At 46.0% G+C, this 20,182-nt stretch overlaps 1 protein-coding gene across 2 annotated transcripts in view; it reads right to left on the bottom strand.

Moving 5' to 3' along the window:
- FBXL6 (F-box and leucine rich repeat protein 6) overlaps positions 1-20,182 on the bottom strand; it is a 102,847-nt gene that overhangs the window by 40,378 nt on the left and 42,287 nt on the right. For both annotated transcript variants that reach the window (XM_085604335.1, XM_085604334.1), the window contains 2 exons: positions 10,558-10,716; positions 6,711-6,774 (listed from right to left, as the gene is read on the bottom strand). In XM_085604335.1, the coding sequence (XP_085460461.1) occupies positions 6,711-6,774; positions 10,558-10,716 (223 nt within the window). The remainder of the gene's footprint in view (positions 1-6,710; positions 6,775-10,557; positions 10,717-20,182) is intronic.

Genomic DNA, 20,182 nt, shown 5'->3' with positions numbered 1-20,182 from the left:
CGTGAATGTGCTGTCTTCTGAGGTGTGCAGCCACTACTGCCAGGCACTTGGTGAAAACCCTTGGTGCTGTTGTTACCCCGAACAGGAGCACCTTGAACTGGTAGTGTTGTCAGTCTACCACAAACCTGAGGTACTTTCTGTGAGACTGGTGTACTGGGATGTGAAAGTACGCGTCTTTCAAGTCCAGAGTGGTGAGAAAATCGTTCTGGGAGAGAAGTGGAAGAACCTGTTGGAGGGTTACCATGTGAAAATGGTCTGAATGAATGTAGGTGTTTAGAGGTCTGAGATCTAAGATAGGTCGTCTGTCTTTGGAATTAGAAAGTACAGGGAGTAGACCCCTAAATTTTGTTGATTTATGGGGACCTGCTCTATTGCTCTTTTTTGTAGGAGGGAGATCACCTCTTGTGTTAGTAGCGCAGTATGTTGTTGCGACATTTGGCGGTGCCTGGGTGGAATGTTGGGGGTGTAGATGTTAATTCTAGGCAATACCCTGACTGAATAATTTGTGTCACCCATCTGTCTGAGGTGATTGTCTCCCAGACGTGAAGGAAATGTTGTAGTCTGCCTCCGACCGGAGTGGAATGGTCTGGAGGGAGCGGGGGAAAGTCATTGGGCAGGAGGTGTGGCAGAGCGGGCGGTATTTGTTTTGCCTCTGCCCTTATTATTATTGCCTCTGTATCCGCCTCTTTGATAACCCTTCGTGAAGGTAGATTGAGGAGGGGATTTATAGGACGAGGATGCACTGTCCGAGGAGTAGCCTCTGCCCGTGCCCCGAAAGGAAGAACGGCGAAAGGAGCGCCTGGGAGTCTGTGTTTGTAGGGCTCCCATAGATTTCGCCGTGTCTGTATCTTTTTTCATTTTTTCGAGGGCTTCGTCTACTTTAGGGCCAAATAGATGATCTTGGTCGAATGGGTGATTTAGTATAGAGGCTTGAACCTCTGGTTTAAACCCTGAAAACCTGAGCCAGGCATGGCGACGGAGAAGGACACTGGTGTTTATGGCCCTGGAGGCTGTATCTGCTGCATCTAGGGCACATCGTATCGAGGTATTGGTTATTGTTTTTCCCTCTTGAATAAGTTTGTTAGCCCTAGTCTTGTACTTTTCAGGGAGATGGTGCATGATGGTCTCTAACTCATCATAATGCGCCCTGTCGTATCGGGCCAACAGTGCTTGCGTATTGGCAATACGTCAGATATTGCCCGCTTGTGACGCAGTGCGCTTCCCTGACGCATCTAGGAGCTTGGACTCCTTGTCAGGTGGGGGCGCCTCGCCTGACGCCTGAGAATTTGAGCGCTTCCTAGCTGTAGATACCACTAGGGAGTCTAATGGTGCAGGGCCTTTAATGTAAGAAGGGTCTGTGGGGGTGGCTTTGTATTTTTTCTCTATCCGAGGGTTTAGGACCCTGGCCCTGACTGGGTCTTTAAAAACCTCAGGGGCATGTTTAATTACGCCCTTTAACATAGGTAGAATGGCAGTGGACCTATGTGTATCGTCAAAGGTGTCTAGGAGAAAATCCTCCTCCACCGGGTCGGTATGTAGCTCAACCCCGTGGCAGTGTGCCGCCCGTTGTAACAAATGGTGAAAACCCAAGGAATCTTCAGGAGGGGATGGCCTAGATGGATAAAGGTCATCCTGTGGGACATCTGGGATGTCCGGATTGTTATAATCATCCCATGGGTCTGGAGATCCAGTAGGGGTGGGATCTTGTGGCACATCTGCTGGATCATAGTAAGGGTCCCCCAAATCGTCTGGGACAGGAGACAAGGTGGGGGAACGATGAGGTGGAGGGGGTGGAGGTGGAGAGGGTGGAGGAGGAGGAGGTGGGGAAGGCACCCTGAAAGGAGAGGTAGCAATGTCCTTTCTCTTTGGAGGTGGAGGTGGAGCTGGCTTATCCGAGTGTCTCTTTTTTGAAGACAATGTCAAGTGTCCAGTCTTTGGATCCTTGGTGAGGGTTTTTTGCAAAGGATCCGGTGTGAAAAGCTCCTGTGACACTGGTTGTTCGGTCGGCGCCGAAGGTTTCGGGGCCGACGGCTTTTTAGGTTTGTCGAAGCCGTGCTTCCTTGGAACCTCCGTTTTTTTGGTCGGTGCCGAAGAAGGTCTCGGCACGGGAGTGTCGGTGCCGAGGGTCTTGTGATGTTTTGTCGGCGCCGGAGGGGCAGGTTTCGACCCCGAAGGCTTCGGTGCCGGGTTCGGTGTGGAGGTGTAGGCCGATTTTTTCTTCGGTGCCGAAGGGTGTTTCTCGGCACCGGTGGTCGGCTGGCTCGAGCCCGAGCTGCTGGAAGGCTTAATAGGCTTCTTTACCGGGCCCGAAGGTGGGGTGTGAGAAGCAGTGTCCTTGGTCTTGCCTAGGCCCGGAGGTAAAGGTGTGACCGAAGCCTTTTTCGGTATCGGCGTGGGAGGGGGAATTGTACTCACGACCCGCTGCGCCGGGGTGATGTCCTCCACATCCGAGTCGTCGGCCTCGGAAGCGCTGACAAGGCCGTCGTCCTCCTGTTCGATGTCCTGCTGTCCCGGAGCTTCGACGTCGTCCCCGAAGATGTCGACTGGAGCGGAGGTCGAGGAGTGCGCCATGTTGCGTCTAGCCCGTCGATCTCGAATGGTCTTTTTTGAGCGAAAAGACTTGCAGGCGGGACAGTCTCGGGCCTCGTGTTCTGGGGAGAGGCAGAGGTTGCACACCTCATGGAGATCGGTGTGGGGAAACTTGGACCCACATCGAGGGCACTTCTTGAAGGGAGTTCTTTCCATCAGCCGAGACCGGAGCCGGAATAGGCCCGAAGGCCGCCGTTGACCACCGGAATCGAAGAAGTGCCGAAGAGAAGATGAGTAAGATGATTTATATCTTTGAAGAAGCTCGATGAGCGAGGATTTGTGCGTCGATCGGTGAACTGGGAAGTTCGGAACCGGAGCGCCAAGTATTACATCCAAGCCCGATGGCGGAAAAAAACAATCTGAGGATGGAGCCGAAACCCATGCGCAATACGAACCAGAGGAGGAGTCACCGAACTCGTGACTTCCAAAGACTTTCCAAGAGGAAAAACAAACTGCAAACATCCGGGCCCAACACCAGATGGCGATCTATGCACAGTGTATAATCTGTAGCTCATATGCCTCGAACATACACCTTACTCCGCGATTGGGACTCCTTAATATCTGGGCCCCAACTGACCTTACAGAGGTAGAGCAACAAATGACCACACTGGGTTACACCCTGGTTAAGCGAGAAATTGCAAGAGGGGGGGGGGGCAACAGAAATACCCTCTCCCCGAATGTGGATGAAAGATTTTGATAGGTGCATGGTTGCAGAGACGGAAGTTTATAAGTCACAAGGGTGTCCAAGGAAGTGGGATAGGAAATGGGGTAAATGGAATGAGTACCGTGGTATCCTATGTATCTCCCCATCGGTGGAACTGGAAACGCAGTGTAACAGAGAAAGAGATATGGAAGTACTGTGATTGTAACAATTTCCTCCAAGGCCAATGTAATTAGGTCAGTGACGAATTTAGTATACTGTATGAAACATGTATGTGATTTTATTATTGAACCTAATAAAAAAGATTGATAAAAAAATGAAAAATAAACTGGGATTTTAAAGCTGCACTGGTGCGCTCGGTTTTGTAAGGAAGTTGCTATAGCGGCTATGTACATGAACAAATATGCTGGCTCTGCTTTGTATGAAATGCAGCAAATATCAGATCATGCCTTTCACTGTAGATTTTAGGGGCTGTGTATGGCGATTGCTACAATAATTGAAAAATATTTTCCATTTAGCCACATAACATGCCTGGGTTTTGGCCTTTCTGGCTACTTTAAAAGTTAAATGCGCACCTCAGGAAGTTGTAGGCAGCAAACCCTGAGGTCGCGAAATTCAGGGCCCTGAGGTTAGGATGTCGTATCTGACACGGATGTTCTGTAAGGAGGTCTGGGCGTAGAGTTAGCTTTTAATTGGTATTATACGAGCATTTCCAGAACTAGTGAGTACCACGGCTGCTGTGCCCAGGTGGGAGCTATGAGGATTAACCTCACTGGTGTCTGCCTCATCTTCCTCAGTACATCTAGGATAAGTGGCAGAGGGAGGAAAGCATAAGCAAATATTCCAGACCAGTTCATCTATAGTGATGGTCCCATGGACTTTGGGGGTGGGTACCTGAAGACGGAGCGTTGGCATTTTGTGTTCCTGCATGTTGGAAAGCTACTGGGGTGTTTCTGCAATTGGGGAAATATTGTCGAAGCAACTGGTTGCTGATTTCCTATTCATGTGTTTGTTGAAGCGCTCGCTCGCTGAGCAGGTCCAAAAAGGTGTTGTCCATCCTGGGAGATGTTGCATTACAAAGAGGACCAGGAGACATGATCTAGTGTCAGGCTGCTTGCGCTATTGTGTACAATTGTGGCAAGTGTGTATTCTCTTCCTTTTGTTAGTACATTGTAGTCTTGCTATGTGTGTGAATTGGTACTGTCTTAATGAGAATTAGGCTGTGAAAGGTTTACAGCACCGTCTGAACTGCCATCACTATCAGAACATGAATGTGTAGGCATTGCTGCAGAGGAAGCCCTACATCGTCAGCTGGTTTATATGTGCTCCCCAGCATAAGTGCCATCGGATCCAGAAGATCAATGTGTAGGCATTGCTGCAGAGGAAGCCCTACATCGTCAGCTGGTTTATATGTGCTCCCCAGCATAAGTGCCATCGGTTCCAGAAGATCAATGTGTAGGCATTGCTGCAGAGGAAGCCCTACATCGTCAGCTGGTTCATATGTGCTCCCCAGCTTTTGAGCGTCATCAGTTCCAGAACATCAATGTGTAGGCATTGCTGCCGGGGAAGCCCTACACCGTGAGCAGGTTCATACGTGCTCCCCAGCTTAAAAGAGGTGTCCATGTTGATGGTGACTTGTGGTTGGGGGTCAAGGAATAACCTGCCCAGTAACGAGTTGTTCTTGTTCCACTATTGCAATTTGTGTTGAACACTGGCCTCAACAAACACCAGGTCATCCCACTGCCCACTTACTTGCGACCAATGTATCACATTTAACTGTGCACGGGGTGAAGTAATAAGCTTCAGTTTTATGAGTCTTGAAGAAACGTTTGAACACGATGCCGGAAACAAAAAATCTAGGTGGAGCTCAATGTCCTGGAGCATTGTGGGTTTCGGAAGAGATATCATGAGTCACCTTGAAACCTCATCTTGGAAGAAAAACAACTTGCAACATCCACGCCCCAACACTCGTTGGCAGAAGCATGCACAGCATGTGTCCTACAGCAGCACATTCTGCAACAGAAGCACTCCCATTCAAGACAAACGAAAACACCCCCACCCACAGTATCTACCAGGGGATCAAATTCTAGTTGTGAAGTCTCCAAATGCAAACCATCACAAATCATGGATTCCCATTCTATGACCCATATACTACATAAGGGCATTCCCAGGTCTCACAACGTTAATAAGCCCCTCCCCATGTCCTTGTCGACTATGTTCCTTTTGTCAGGAACCCAGCAGTCATAAGGTTTAAGTCCTGTAAAGTCAGCCTTTTGCTGTTTGCCCTGAAATCCCTGGATTAAAATGCCTAAGGTTGTGCCTTCCCCTCCCCCACAATCTTTCACACCTTCCAGTGTTGCGCCGAAGCTCTAATAGACTTAAACTTCAAAACTCATTAGGTCAAAACTAACCAGCTAGATTACCTAGGGTGGGGTCTTAAACTCTAAAAGCCCACTACACAGCCCCAGTACACTATAAAAGGCAAGTGCTAAGGCGACGCCAAGGCAAAACTGGATTCTGCTCTCCTTGCAGTACCTCAAGCAATTATGAGAGAACTCCAGCACAGCTGATATCAGCCAGCCCTCACTTCTGACCTGAGCTCGCCTCCTCACCCTTCTTTACATCCCTCCAGGACCATCCCTACGTGCCTTCCAGGTACCCAAGTCAAACAAACCATTGTCAACTATTTCTCTGTCCAGTTAGATGCTCACATTGCAAAGCTTCTTCCTCATTGACTCTTGCTTGTTTCCATTTCTATCGCTCCTCTGCCCAGTTAGAGCTTTAACCCCTTCAGTGCCCATGACGAGCTGGACTCGTCATGGGCTGCGGTGGCGCTGTGCCCATGACGAGTCCAGCTCGTCATGAACTCCGCCCGCTAATACAAAGCGCGGCACTGGGCGGGGAAAGGGGCGGGCATGCAAGGGGTTAAGTTGCCTTTGTAGTGTCTTAATGTACTAGAGAAAAAAGCAACAAAAGAACTCACAGAATGGTGCTCCATTCATACAGTAAAACATGCCCAACCCACCCACCGAATCTTGTATGTGATGTGGGCGAGTGAAAGCTCTGTGAGGAAACTTTTCCCAGAGGAGGTAATATGGTGTTTGTTGACCTCCAGCATTCATGCTTTTACGAAATTTTGAGGGGATTTCAGATAGTGGACCAGGAGCAATAGGCTTTGTCATTTACAGAGGCTTATGGATAATAAGAATCCTTTCAAATCAAAATATTTGATATTACATCAAACCAAAAACTTTCTATCTTCTTCGTTAAGCACCACAATGCACAGCACCCGCCCAGTAGCAGCAACTTCTCCATGCCAATGGAGTCACACACAGTGACCAACAGACTCTGCAGAGGTGCAATGAGCCATACTAGCCACTCTACCTGTCTGCCACCCTTCACTCCCACCCATTCAGCTCTGGACAAGCCACCACCACCCTCTTCTTGCAGTCCATCATACCTGTACGACCTGCGGCACGTGATTCTTCCAGTGATGCAGAGCAAATTCCTGCAGGAGAGAAAACCTGTGACAAGAAAAGGTGTTATGTCAATCTAACCGCAGCTCTGGGGGAGAGTGGATTGTGGGAGCAGCGGTAAAGCTTGAGCAACTGGGTTATGGGATCAGAGAGGAGCAGTAAGATACTGCAGAGGCCATTAACTGAATAATATAGCCACCTGAGAGAGCACAAGCCAATGAACCAAGAAACCAGGCAGTAAACATACAGTGATCTGCTTATAAAAAAAACCGAAGAGTTATAAACTGAGCCTCGAACAATTGTGAGGCTATCACTGAAACTGTGGGAAGTTGTTCTTAATAAGGTCCCCCAACCAGACAAAGACCCCAAGGATTTAAGGTTTTATAGACCCCTACCAGTGTGTAACAATACATAACAATACAATGGCATTTATAGAGCACACGGCAACTCCAGATGGAGCGTCTCAACGCTAGCAGCAGGGCTGCCTCGCAAACACATTTAAGACACTAGATGCCAAAGCCAAGCATTGAACAGGTGGGTCTTTAAGCCTTTCCTGAAAATCCTTTCAGATGCAGCAAGTCGCAGGCGGGGCAGAAGTGAATTCCAAAGATTAGTAGTCAAGAAGGTGAAGGATATAGGCACTGCACAGGGAGGGGGGCCGGGATATCTGCGAGGGAGAAGGAACGTTTGAGTTGGGGGATGTCTGCGACCACCAGCCACTGAGGGCATTGTCCCCATGATATCACTGGTTCATTATGCCCAGTTCTTTATTAGAGGATATGTGTGATATGTATGTTCACATCGCAATCATGTGTGTGTATGCCAACCATGATCTTGAACATAAGAACTCGGAAATGCCAAGTAATAAGATGTACATATTGCTGTACAGATAGTTTTCAAAATTAAAATTAAAACTCTTTAAAAAAAAAAAGGTGAAGGCTCTCCCACCTTGTCTAGCACTGTGGACCCTCTGGATGTGCAGGAGCCTTGGGGAGCTAGACCGGAGGGATCTACTCTGGTGGTAGGCCTCGAGTCTGCATCAAGCAAAAGCATTAAACCGCATTGTTGAAGGTAATGAGAACTAGAGGAGCCGTGCAAAGCAGCTCTCCTCTCACAAGATAATAATCAGATTGAAATTCCCGATTGTAATCCTTGCTTTTACTGTTGCTAAAGTGAACAGATTCAGAGTATATGTTATGAAAAGACTATACGTGATAATTAAGCCCCACTAAAACTGAGTGACTGCAGATATTACGAAGAAGACAACCATGCCTTGTTCCGATACTCACTCCAGATCACTAAAGGCAGAAGGCATCTGGCAACTATGTTCGAATACAACTAGCCCAATAACCAGGACAGCTCAGCTACATCTGGATTACAAGGGATTTACCCTGGGCTGGAACTGAATTCAAATTCCAGACTGCTCTCACGAGGGTCGAAAGACAGAGAGAGGCGCAGCAATAGTATCGTTGGATATCAAAAGATCTTTCAATATGATTAACTGGCAGTTTATTCAAAAGGTTCCTGGCTAGATGAATTAGAAACCTTACATCATTGTATGGCTAAGGGAGCTCTACTCACTCCTGTGTGATGGAGTTAAGACAAGCGCTATCATTTCTCAAAGGTGGGGCTTGGAAGGAGCGCGCATCGAGGCTGCTCCCTTTCACCTAGGTCTTTGCCCAGTTGGCTTGCAAATTAAGGAGTAACCTATGAAACAGAGGAGAAGTGGCGAGATGGCAGAGAGCAAAGAAGTAGAAACAAGGACGAGAAAGGCTAAGAGCATGAGAGAGTGGGAAGACCATGAGAGCGGGGACGAATTGGAGGGGGGACAAAATGGCTGAAGGAAGAAAGGTAGGAAGAAAGAGGAACTTGGAAGAACTGAGGTGGAGATGGGTGGAAAGAACAGGAAAGAAGTGACAAATGTTGGCATGGATGATGGGGAAGAATGGGTGATGAAGAGTGAAAAGGAGGGAAGGAGAGGGCAATAAAACACGATTAGAAAGCTAAAGAAAAGGGAATAAGGAAAGCCCAGTATGGGGAGTAGGGGACTAGCACATCTGATCCAGGATTCAGTGTTTGGCCCAATGGTCAGAGGTATTGAGTGTTTGTGATTCCACTCAGCCTTCAACCTTATTAGGTCTCTACAATGAGCACCAGTGAACTGGGTAACAGCAAACATCTGTTATCCGTCAATAATAGCGAGACCTCATCGTCTCGCTATTGCTGGTGAATGTTCACTCTAATAATACACGGTATGTTATATAAGAAGGAGGAGAGCTGCGTTCAAACCCTGGTGATAGGAGGGAGAAGAACAGAATATACAGGAAGTAGACTTTGGGTTGCTAGGGCTGTGGGCTTTCACTAGTGCTGATCTTGGTTTACATGTTTAGGGAGAAAATATAAATATAGACATCTCTGCGACCATGAAGCTATGCTTTGTGTAGGTTTCCACAATCTTCCTCGTTCTCAAAGGTCCTAGTGAACTCAAGAGAAAACGACAACTTTAACACTTTGTTGTTGCGTACATTTGATAGCTATAACCCTATGTCTGCTGTCTGTCTACAGGACAGATAAGTCACAGGGTAAGGTTCCAGGTTTCCACATCCTTAAACTACACGGGGTAAACATTTTCCAATGTGAAGAAATCTAGATCACTAAACAACCACTAAATATGGTGATGTTCTATGACATTTGCCAATTCAACTGCCCCTCTTAAAGTCTTGTAGCTGTTTGTGCGCATTTAGGAAATACATTGCAAAAGCTCAGAAAGCACAGCAAAGATGGACTCTGTGGGTGTTCGCCACATTTGCAACAGAAGTCCTGAAGGACTGATTGACAGTCGGGTGCACAGTACAACTATTTGAAGCTATGTGAACAGCTGTCCATGGAGTCTGTATTAGAGCCAGAGAGAGTACAGAAAAGAATCAATTAGAAGATAGTCGAACACAAGGCACTGAATGATGCACAACTTTGCGCTCTATGACCTCCTCAAGCCGTGCTGCGAGTCAGGAAGGAGCAGGTTGATTTGTTGTTTAATCGAACAATACAAATCAGTTTGCTTCTAGGCACCAGGTGCGGATATTTTAACTCCATGGCAGTATAAAGAGTAGCAACAGTTCTCTGAATGAACATAAAGTCCACAATTAGAAAAAAGAACTATTAAAAGTGAAAAAAGTTCCTTGCCCCAAATGTCTAAGTAGAGTATGCACCTGCACGGAGGCTGCATAGAAAGTGCCAAGTAAAAACAAATGAAGTACATTTCTTTGTTAAATGTCTACAATTCCAGTCTTTGAAAGTTCTCATAAGCATGCACTACATTTCCTACCACAGGACAAGTGCTGATTCTGGTATGACAGCACCCTTCATCCTCCACCGCATGAGAGTGACCGAGTGCATTCTATTACTCTCCCATCGTGCCAGCATCCTTACATCAACCACCAGCCATCCGAACACCGTCCAAGCTTTACTGCCACAGCCCTCCCATCACCCTCCATCCACACAAACACCTTCCACTGCCCTTCCATCATCCTCTTTACCTGTGCACACCAAGATTTACTGCCACAGCCCTCCTATCACCCTCCATCCACATGAACACAGAACCCACCACTCACTGCCCTCACCGCCCAGGAGAGCCCACCTGCCATTGCTCTAGCACTCTTTTCCTTCACCCTCCCTCCTGTGCGTACACAGCCCACTAGCCACTGTACGATCCCTACCCTCCCATTACCTATCATCCTCCTTCCCAACATCCTCCTATCTCCTCGGCCATAGAGAGCCCATCGCACTACTACCCACTCCCATCAGTCTCCCTACCATGCACAACAAGCCCACCTGTTCTCGGCCAGCCACTGTACCGTGGCCAGGGCTTTCCTCTGGTTCTGCTCCTGCAGTTTCTTCTGGGGCACCGTCCAGCAGAAGCTCATGGACACTTTCTGCCAGAGTATGGGGTTTGCAGCAGCACCCTGCCACAGTCGGCACACACGGGATACCCTGTGGAGAACGCATAGAGGTTACTGCATTGGATAGCATGCATATTAAGCTTCTGCATACCGAATGGCCCCCAGTCATTGAATGAGGTCACTCATTCCAGGCAAGGGGCACCAACCACCCTCTCAAGTGCCCACTTACCGTACCACTCAAGCAATAGATTCACTCATCTTTAAATAAAACATGCACAAAAACAACAGACATAACTATACATATACATCACCAACACTAACGTTTTCCAGTCAAAACCAGGGAATAATTCACAGATAATCCAGGTACATTACTATTGGGGCCAATCCCTTCTGGCTGCAGGGATAGATAATGTCTGCAAATCTCCGTAATGCCAATGGCGCCATTGTGCTTCGTAAGAACACTGGTGTGTGATGTTTGCTCTCTCTGTGAAATCTCACACACACTAACGCTCTCTCTTTCTGCATTCACTAACCATCAGCTGATCACAAAATACCCCCTCCAGAAACAGACATTTCTGGCACATCCTGGGCTCCTTGCAGTCAATCGCATGACTAGTGCGTTTGCAGATTCAATATTCTTGTCTAGCTTGGGACGAGATCAAACATGTAGGAACGCACAGGAGTGTTACTACTGCCAAGCCAACTGCCAGCTACTTACACTGAAGAGCCCACAAAGATTTAACCTGGCTACAACCAGCAGGAATCTAGGGTACTGTATTGTATCGCTGTGTACCCAATTCTACTTGTCAGACAGAACGAAGCCATGGTTATTTCGTTTAATTCATGGTTTTATAGTTCACTAATGTACAAGGTATTCGGGTGCAAGGGACAAGCATCGCAATAAATAAGACAGCAAGAAACCAAATGACAGGAAAAAATGTGGGTAATGCAAAGGACAAACAAAGACCCACAAGGTAAAATGTGACTAATGCTGAAGCTGGGGTTTCCTATCTGTCCTTTAAGCTGGCCTTTACAACCCGACACGCGGCGAGCCCCTGGTCTGAGTTATTCCTCATGTTGTTTCGCCTGGCCACGTAAGCAAGTTGTGCTTTGCATTCTGCCTGTTGGGCGAGGACGCCCAGGGTCCCTTCTATGGGGATGGAGACCAACGCAAAACGGACAATCATCGCAGGGCATGCATGGCAGAAACAGCACACTGGGTGAACCAGAGCGTGTAAAGACTGAACCCAACAACCGAGCTGTTGGAAATCAAACCATAGACTTGTGGTCATCAGCTCTCTTGCTGGACACAGCAGGTCTCTGCTTGTAGCACACAATTCAAGTTAAAAAACGTGCTGCCCAGACGAACTTTCAGCGATTATAATTAGGTCTAAGGGTGACTGGTGGGATAGAATTTTTGATCTTTTATTTAAGCATGAGACAATGACGGGCATTTCCCTAAAAGTTGGAAAGGGGCCTTCATAAAGCCAATTTTTAAGAAAGATGAACCACCTGCCCCCCCCAAAATATTGATTTGTAAGCATTATAGATAGTGTGCAAAGTTAATGCAAAGATAATACTCCAACCAGTGAAAGATTGGATTGAGATTCATGAGTTTTATTGAGCAAGGTAGGTTTAAAGCAAGTCATTCAATGGTGGGCCATAGTTTAGTGTATGGACAACTGCACAGAAGCCAGAGATAAAGGCAACCCGCTGTTTTGTCAACTTCGAAGTGGCATCTGATTTGTTCTAAAGGGACATATTCTGGGAGAAACTAGAGGAAATGAATATACCTCAAGGATTATTTTCAAGATTGCAAGAGCTCTACAGGGTGGAATTAGTTTGAAAGTGCCTTTTCGTCCAAAACATTTCCAACTAAAAATAGTCTACATCAAGGCTGTGTTTTAGCCCCACATAATTTGCACTTTATTTAGCCGATCTCGCCATTGCCTTTTTAAGGTGTGTGGGGAGCTCAGCTTCCGTGTCCTGTTCTGTGTCTTCTGTAATGAAAATAACCTTGTAATTATGGACGTGACACAAATAGGACTCCAATTAAAATTAACAGAATTTTATAAAAATTGTGAATGAAAAACGTAACTATTAACATGGATCTGGGGTGCCGTGAATAAACAGCCAGCAGGGTCAAGACTGATTAGCATATGGCTGGTTCTAAACTGGAATGGCGTGGTGTGCAAAAAAACAATGGATTTAACCCAGATCTGTGAGTGGGAGGCCACTGTTTGATTTATTCAGCATTCTGTCCATCATCTGCTTGTTTTGCATTTGTCACCCTAAGTGGGAAGGGTATGCCCAGACGTGCGTCCCGTGCTCGCTACACCACCAAATTCAAGCTAGCCTGGCTGATGATGGGTGTTACTCCGAAACCAGTCCCAGGATGCTTGTTTCTGATCCAGGCAGTTTCTGGCTTGGCAGTTCGGGCTGGACTGTTCCCATGAGGCACAGGGTCAAGACTGGTTTGGATATGGCTGGGTCTAAACTTGAATGGTGTGGTGTGCAAAAAAACAATGGATTTAACCCAGATCTGTGACTGGGGTGAATGTTTGATTTATTAGGCATTCCGTCCATCATCTTTCCTTTTGGCAACAGCCATTCACAGCGCAAGGAGCCTGGGAGCGAGAACTGGAAGAGCCGGTTTCAGTTCCTGGCTGGGCTTGTGCATCTGCCCTGGTGCGCGCATTGTCTGGTGTCAACAGATTCAAACTGCTACTTTCTACACAGTACGTACGTGACACTTTCTAAACTGCACAAAATGGATCCCACTGGAGGTGCCAGATGTGCGCACTGTGAGGAGGAAGGTAGCACCTTTTGCATCCGGCCTGGGAACGTGCCGGTGTCCAGTCCTACTGGGGCCAAGTGTTGCCACTGGAATGATGATCCCTTTAAAACCACTCGCTTGCTTATTGGGCAGGATGGAAAGACCCAGGGGATGGAAAACCTTTATAAACGTTCTCAGTTGGCACTCCTCCTGGTGAAGCGTTGTGTGGCCATCAGGTGGTTGGGCGCTAGAGTCCCACTGGTGGCTCAGTGGCTGAGGGACCAAATGGAATGGGGGTAGCAGAGGAACACCTCATGAGAATGTCACGCACTGACAAGGGGGTGGCGGAGGAGGTACTGATCTGGGCCCAATAGCTTGAGATAGCTCGGAAGCAGAGGGTTAATTGTACTGAAAGATGTTAGCCTTTCCATATTTATGGTGACCGAGCGCAAAATGAATGTACTCCTTCTTGGGTGTTTTGCTCGTGGACTTGGTTCATTCCACACTGTGCACTAAACATTGTGCACACTGCTTTGCGGCTGTGGCACCGGAAGGGTGAAGCGAATGTCTGTTATCGCCTTTACTTCGTAATCATTGGGATAATATGTGTAAAGCTGAACTCTTGCTCTGTATGTCTCTTTATTTTTCTTGTATTATCAAAACTAATACAATACAGTTTAAAAAAAAAACCTATTAACATGAATGAAGCTAAAACTTTACTGTTTCGATCCAAGATTAAATACTTCTATTGCGATATAGGTGAAACTAAAGGGGAGATATTTAGGTATGAGCTTTAAAAATAAATGATTGTGGAATATGAATATTTAGGTTTGAAAATCACAAGCTGCATCAACCATTATGGGAGAAGAGATTTTGGCTGCCCTTTTTAATCACCAGTTTTAACTGCTTTTAAAGTGATGGTTCACGCCCAATTGGTATATGGTGCAGAGATCTACTGCTTTGGTGAAAAACAGGAACAGAATTGGATTGCTTTATTTATTCGGTTACTTGATAACGCCCACGCCTCATTTGGTGCTGTATCGAAGGGCAATACTTGAGAATCCTGTTGAATCGTATCTAGCTCTTCAATGTCGCAAGCAATGAGGATGGAAAGCAGATTAACCTCTGGCATTGTACAATTATGCTGCAAATCCTAGGGTTTTGGAATGTCCCGGCAGGACAAAATTGCTTTGTTTTGCTGGGATGAAATTTAAAGTGGGCTCAGAGGCTAAAGGAACAGGTGGCTGTGAAGCAGTTTTCTCTAAATGCTTTCAAATTAATAACGACGTTAAGTCAGTCAAATTTTGAACTGTGCTCCAGGGTAGAAATTGTTTTAAAAAAATGATTTGAATTATTCAATAGTGAAGAACTCAACTATATCACGCAAGACACTTGTGGCAAGCAGATACGTTATTTCTATTTATTTAAATTCGCCTGAATGTAGAAAAGAAATGTACACTATTAAAATTTCGAATTTCTTAAACCCTTTTTATACTCGGACGCAGTTGGCAAGACTTGTAGAAGTTGAAGAGATCTAAAAATGTTGGTTTGGTGTGAAATGTGCCAATTCACCTACATTGCTGGATTCTTTTTTTCATGGCATTTTAGGAAAGGTTTTAAAAAAAACATTTTTAAATCGCAGGCTATGAGATTTTCATTTGATATGCAATTTTAGATGGTCTTAGTGCAGAGGAAAGATTTTTATTAGCTTTAAAGGACTGTCATTTTTTAAACTCCTTTTTAGGTCGAGCCTAGCACAGCGCGCATGCGCTGCTCTGCTTTATGTAAGGGCTTTAGAAATCTCACCAAACGCTCGTGCGTGTGCTTTTGGTTTGTCCCAGGCTATTGGCCTTTGCGTGCATCTTTTAAAAAAAGACAGCACGCAATTGGGCAAAGGCGGGTGCATGTCCCGCCTTTGCTCAGCCCATGGCCCATTGCGTGCAGTTACCCGCACAGGCACCATCTGGTTTGAATTATCGTGCCCATACGCGTGCACGACAATTCAAACGAGATGTCTCGCTGTGGTGCGCGTGCGCACACCACTCGCGTGCTCGTTTGACGTTCTGCCTTGGTTTTCTTCACGCTTTTGTTCGGGTTCTGAACTGTGTCTGCTATATGCACATGTAAATTAACAATATAAGGCGTTCTGTTAGCAGACACGCACAGAGCGGGAAGTAAAGAGCGTTTGGAGGTTTTCCCTTTCATGGAACTGCCTTGGGTTTTCTTCCCGCTTTTGTTCCGGGTTCTGAACTTTGTCTGGCCGTCTGCTATATATGCCCGCCCGTGTAAATTAACAATATAAGGCGTTTCTCTGTACCATTATAAGAATAGACTGAGCAGCTGACCAATGCTTTGTTGGAGGGTGGGGGAGGGGCGGACGCCGGTGACACAGCTCTGACGAGAGCACACAATAAGTACATCGATCGTAAAAGATCTTTTAATGACCCTGCTTTTGATTACATCCAAGTGAAAGAAGGGGCCCTACAGAGACCCTTACCCGTTTCACCGCCAACCCCCACCACCCCCTCCCCACAGTTATGTCACGGGGAGCATATGCATGACCTCACAGGACGTATACAGCCAGCAGATGCTACGAGCCTTATGCCTTCGCCCCCCACAAGACTCAAAAAACGTGCCCACCTTGCATAGGGTGGCCATGTACCTCTCGTCACGGAGATGCCCCTTGTGTTTCCAAGTCTCAGCTTCAATCAACAAGCACAGACATTTTAGGATTCGTAGTAAAATGTTAAATGTACATGGGATATAAAGTGATCGTGTGGGGTTCTGAATATCAGAGTAAAAATCTCAAGCGGTTTCTCAAGGATACTACTTAATTGCTGGAGAATGAAGGGGATGGCTAAAGTTGAGCCAGGGTGCCTAGAAGCGCTATACCTTCTGCATCATATAGGTCATCATGTTCCTGCTAATGATTAGAAATAGCACATTATACTCTGCTCTATCTGCATGTATGGTTCATCACATTGAATTTTTCATGAATATGGGTTTTATTTTTATTTTTTAACTATTTAACCAAGACCAGGGTGCAACGGGTCAAATGTGCATAACGGTAAAATCACATTAAAGAGGCCATGGGACTTTTAAAGAGGTTTCCTTGTGTAATAGTTCTTGTAATGTGCAATATGTGAGGATGAAAACAATTTTTCCCATGTCATTTCTGCTGTACTGTTGTAATAAAACTGACTTTGGCACTGTAGTCATAAATGTGTGAAGGCCGTGCGTTATAATCCCCCCAAAAAATGCGAGTGGTGGAGTCTGGAATCTTTATTTCACGATTGGTGACATTCGAGTGATTTGAGCTGTATTAGATCCCTTGAAATGTAAAGGTAAAGCTCACTCACCAACTTTGATGTCACTTCAAAGATAATCATCCTAGAGTGTGTTGTTATTATTTTTAGGAGAATGGGCAACTATTATAAATCATTTAGACTAGCCCATATGTTATTTTTGAAATACTATATTTAGAATGTTCTTTCTATGAATACACTAATAGGGTGTTCTGTGATTTAGGCTGGACCATACAATCAAATTTATTCTGCTTCTGCCTATTCATTTTTATCTCAATAACAGAAACTGACAGAGGTGAGTGACTCTGATGACGGTTGAGTGGAATGACATTGATAAAGTCTAGGTAAGAGCAATGGTTTTTATAACTAATGATAAGAATCTAAATATTCTTTATGGCACAACACTAATCTTATGAGCGATAATTCACTGTTCTATTGTTTCATTTTGCAGAGCCCTTTTGACTATCAACTAAAGAGGATTGACAAAATTGGTCAAGTATTGTGGCTTTAGCAATGAAAACTTTATACTATAATTTTTTGCACTTTTTGCTAGCAGAGTGACTTAGGTCCATAGGTCCTGAAGAAAGCCCAGAACTTAGTTGTCATTATGGCTGAAAAATGTCGACCTAATTAGAACAAGGGGTATATATTTAACCCTTTTTCACTTGCTTTTTAAATACTACCACTCTTTGGGAGGAAGAATAAAAATTGGTGCCCCTGAGTAGGTCGTTTTTAATCACTGTTTAATTTTTGCACTCTGCCCCTCCTTACCCTTGAGTGTGGAGATCTTATACGCGCTTTGCACTCCAGCTCCTTCCCACTAGGGTTTAAGTTGTAGCCCACATGGGGTACCTTGCGGCCCCCATGTGTTGGAGAAACCCAATGATGAAGCATGTCACCCTCGGGTGAGTGAGGGTTTTCGTCCAAAACTAGTTTGTGCCCTATCCCTATTTTCTTCAAATTCGTGCTACCCTATTGTGTGATTGATGATTTTCCGGTAGAAGTATTCGGTGGCATTATTCTACCTCTGACCCCCGTGTGTGGGATACACGTGCGTTATAAGTGAAACTGTTCCAAAAATTTATTATTGGACCACATTTATTTCACTGCAATGACAGACAACAGGTCAATCTATCGACAGAAAATAGTACTGAGATGACGTGGGTGCACGTGGCTGGCCATCGCCTTCCTTGCATGCATCTCCATGTAAAATTAAGAAACAGATATACCCTGGGAGGCTCACCACTCCTCAACCGAGGTTTACATACGTGCAGACCGTCTGGTATAAGGCGCTATATAAGTATAGCAAATCACTAAACCTTCTCCCAAAGCACACTGTCTGCAGTCCAGGATCTTGCTGAGCAACACAAAGAACACGCACTCTTCACCCATCCCCCTTCAAGCAGGGCTAACGACCAGAGCCTTGAGGCGCTTTACTTTTCACCGCTCACGAATACGATTGAATTTATTCAGCTAAGATGCTAGGGTGGTGATAGGCAGCTGCATCACACCTCGCGCTGCAGCGCACCGCCGGGCAGGGCGCCCGTCATCATGACTCATTATTATGAAATAAAAACACAGCGTGAGGCTGCCTGCTAAGGGGTTACTGGTACCATGCGCCGTGACGAGTTCAGTGATCGACGTCACTCAGTATTCCCTCTAACCAGATTTATACAATGGTGTGAGCTCAGAGTTCATTTACATGGACCGAATAAGTGTACCGTAAAGGGCGGAACCTCGACTGACTCTCAGACCAGAAGCATGCGGAGCAACAGCGCCTGAAGTGCGGACTGACCGTTGGCCATTTTACCGGGAGGCCAGAGTTCTCAGCGGTATCTGGACAACACTGTGTGATCTGGGACTTCAAGCATGCCTCCTGTCATCGCGTCTTCTGTCTTGTCGAGCAAAAATGGGCATTCTTAGAAATAAGGCCGAAGCCTTCTGTCCTGTAATGTTTGACCTTTCCTACTTAATCAACTAAAGAGTTCCAATAAGCCCCTTTGGTAAGCCCCTCGTGAGCAGGAGGGTCACACCGCAGTGTGTCCATTCGGTCTTTGGCCTGTTTGCAGAGATGCTAAAAATAGCGGTAAGTGGGATACCCCTCTGTGCTAAACTGGTTACCAGCTTAACATTAACTCAACAAGCGTAGGTTACACAGAGTACCAAACAACATCCATTGATGTTCACATATCCTATTTTCACCAGTGATCACTGGGTCTATGCCAGGCTTTGAAGGAACCTCTGCCTACAGGGAAGCACACTCCCTGGATGCGGAGCAGTGGTGTACGATAGGTCTAGCAGGGGGTTCCCTACTCACTTCAAGCCATCATGAACTCTCCAAACAACTTCCTGATGCCAGACCTGGGACCAGGAGTAACACATTTCTTGGAGTTTGCTGGTGGTTGAGACTGGGGTGAGGTATAAGAACCCGCACCCTCATCGCTGTAAGTGCCACTTCCCAACAAACCCTCTTCTTACCATCCCTGCCCAAAGAGCATTCTAAATGTGGGCGCTGCTCGTTAACATATATTTGCCCGACTCACTCAGACCCTTCAGATGGTTGGCTCAAGGTTAAACCATCTGCTTAGGACATTATGTGGTTGGCTTGATTTTACTGCATTTGGCTTCCATTTTAGGGTGTTTTTGGATGCATCTGTGTAAGGGAGGTAGTATTGCTTGATCTCTTTGACCTTTCTTTAGTGAACACTGACATTCATTGTCACCGAAGGCAGCTAACTTGCATTATTTCATAAACTATGCATGTCACTAGCTCCCGAAGAGGTAACCCACGGTCCAAGATGTGATGGATGAGGGGGCGAATCTGCACCAGTGAATCTACACTTTAAGGGTACTGATGATGTTTAAGGTTGCCACAGGACTGCCTCCAGATGACGTCCTTCTTGCAACCAGGTCTTTAAGATGATAATACTACCTCAAGATGGTTTCTCGATTTCTTAGGGTGTAAAACACATGACCCAAATATATTTCCAGCAAAATAAGTCTTGAGAGGGAATACACTTGGGTTGGAGGGATGACCTCTGGGCCACTTTGATAATCTGTGGTCCCATGGGCTGTGATGGAGTAGTGAGGAAAGGCATGCAATACAACCTTGTTACTGTAGTTTATGGTTGGGTAGCATTACAAAACAGAAGCCCCAGAGCCTGCATATCTTTATGAACTGCTGATGCTGCAATAAAAAACCGTGGACGTACATGTTAACACGCATCGATCACAAACTGGCTTTTATACAACCCACTAACAGTTTGAATACCCCGGATTTAAGAAAACAGTGTTTTAAAGCCAATCCTTCACTATCAAAACATGTCATTTTCAGCTTCACGCCGTTCTAGACTGGAGCTCTAGCAGCCGCGCATGATCCCAACCAGTGAGTCTTAATTACAGAGCCTGCCTGTCCACAATAAATCCGACTAAAATACAAATTATATTAAGAGCCAGACAAGCATGGGTCCTTTTAT

The sequence above is a fragment of the Triturus cristatus genome, chromosome 5_1 (genome assembly GCF_964204655.1).
Source record: "Triturus cristatus chromosome 5_1, aTriCri1.1, whole genome shotgun sequence".
NCBI lineage: Eukaryota > Metazoa > Chordata > Amphibia > Caudata > Salamandridae > Triturus > Triturus cristatus.
This window is presented reverse-complemented; position numbering and strand designations above follow the sequence as displayed.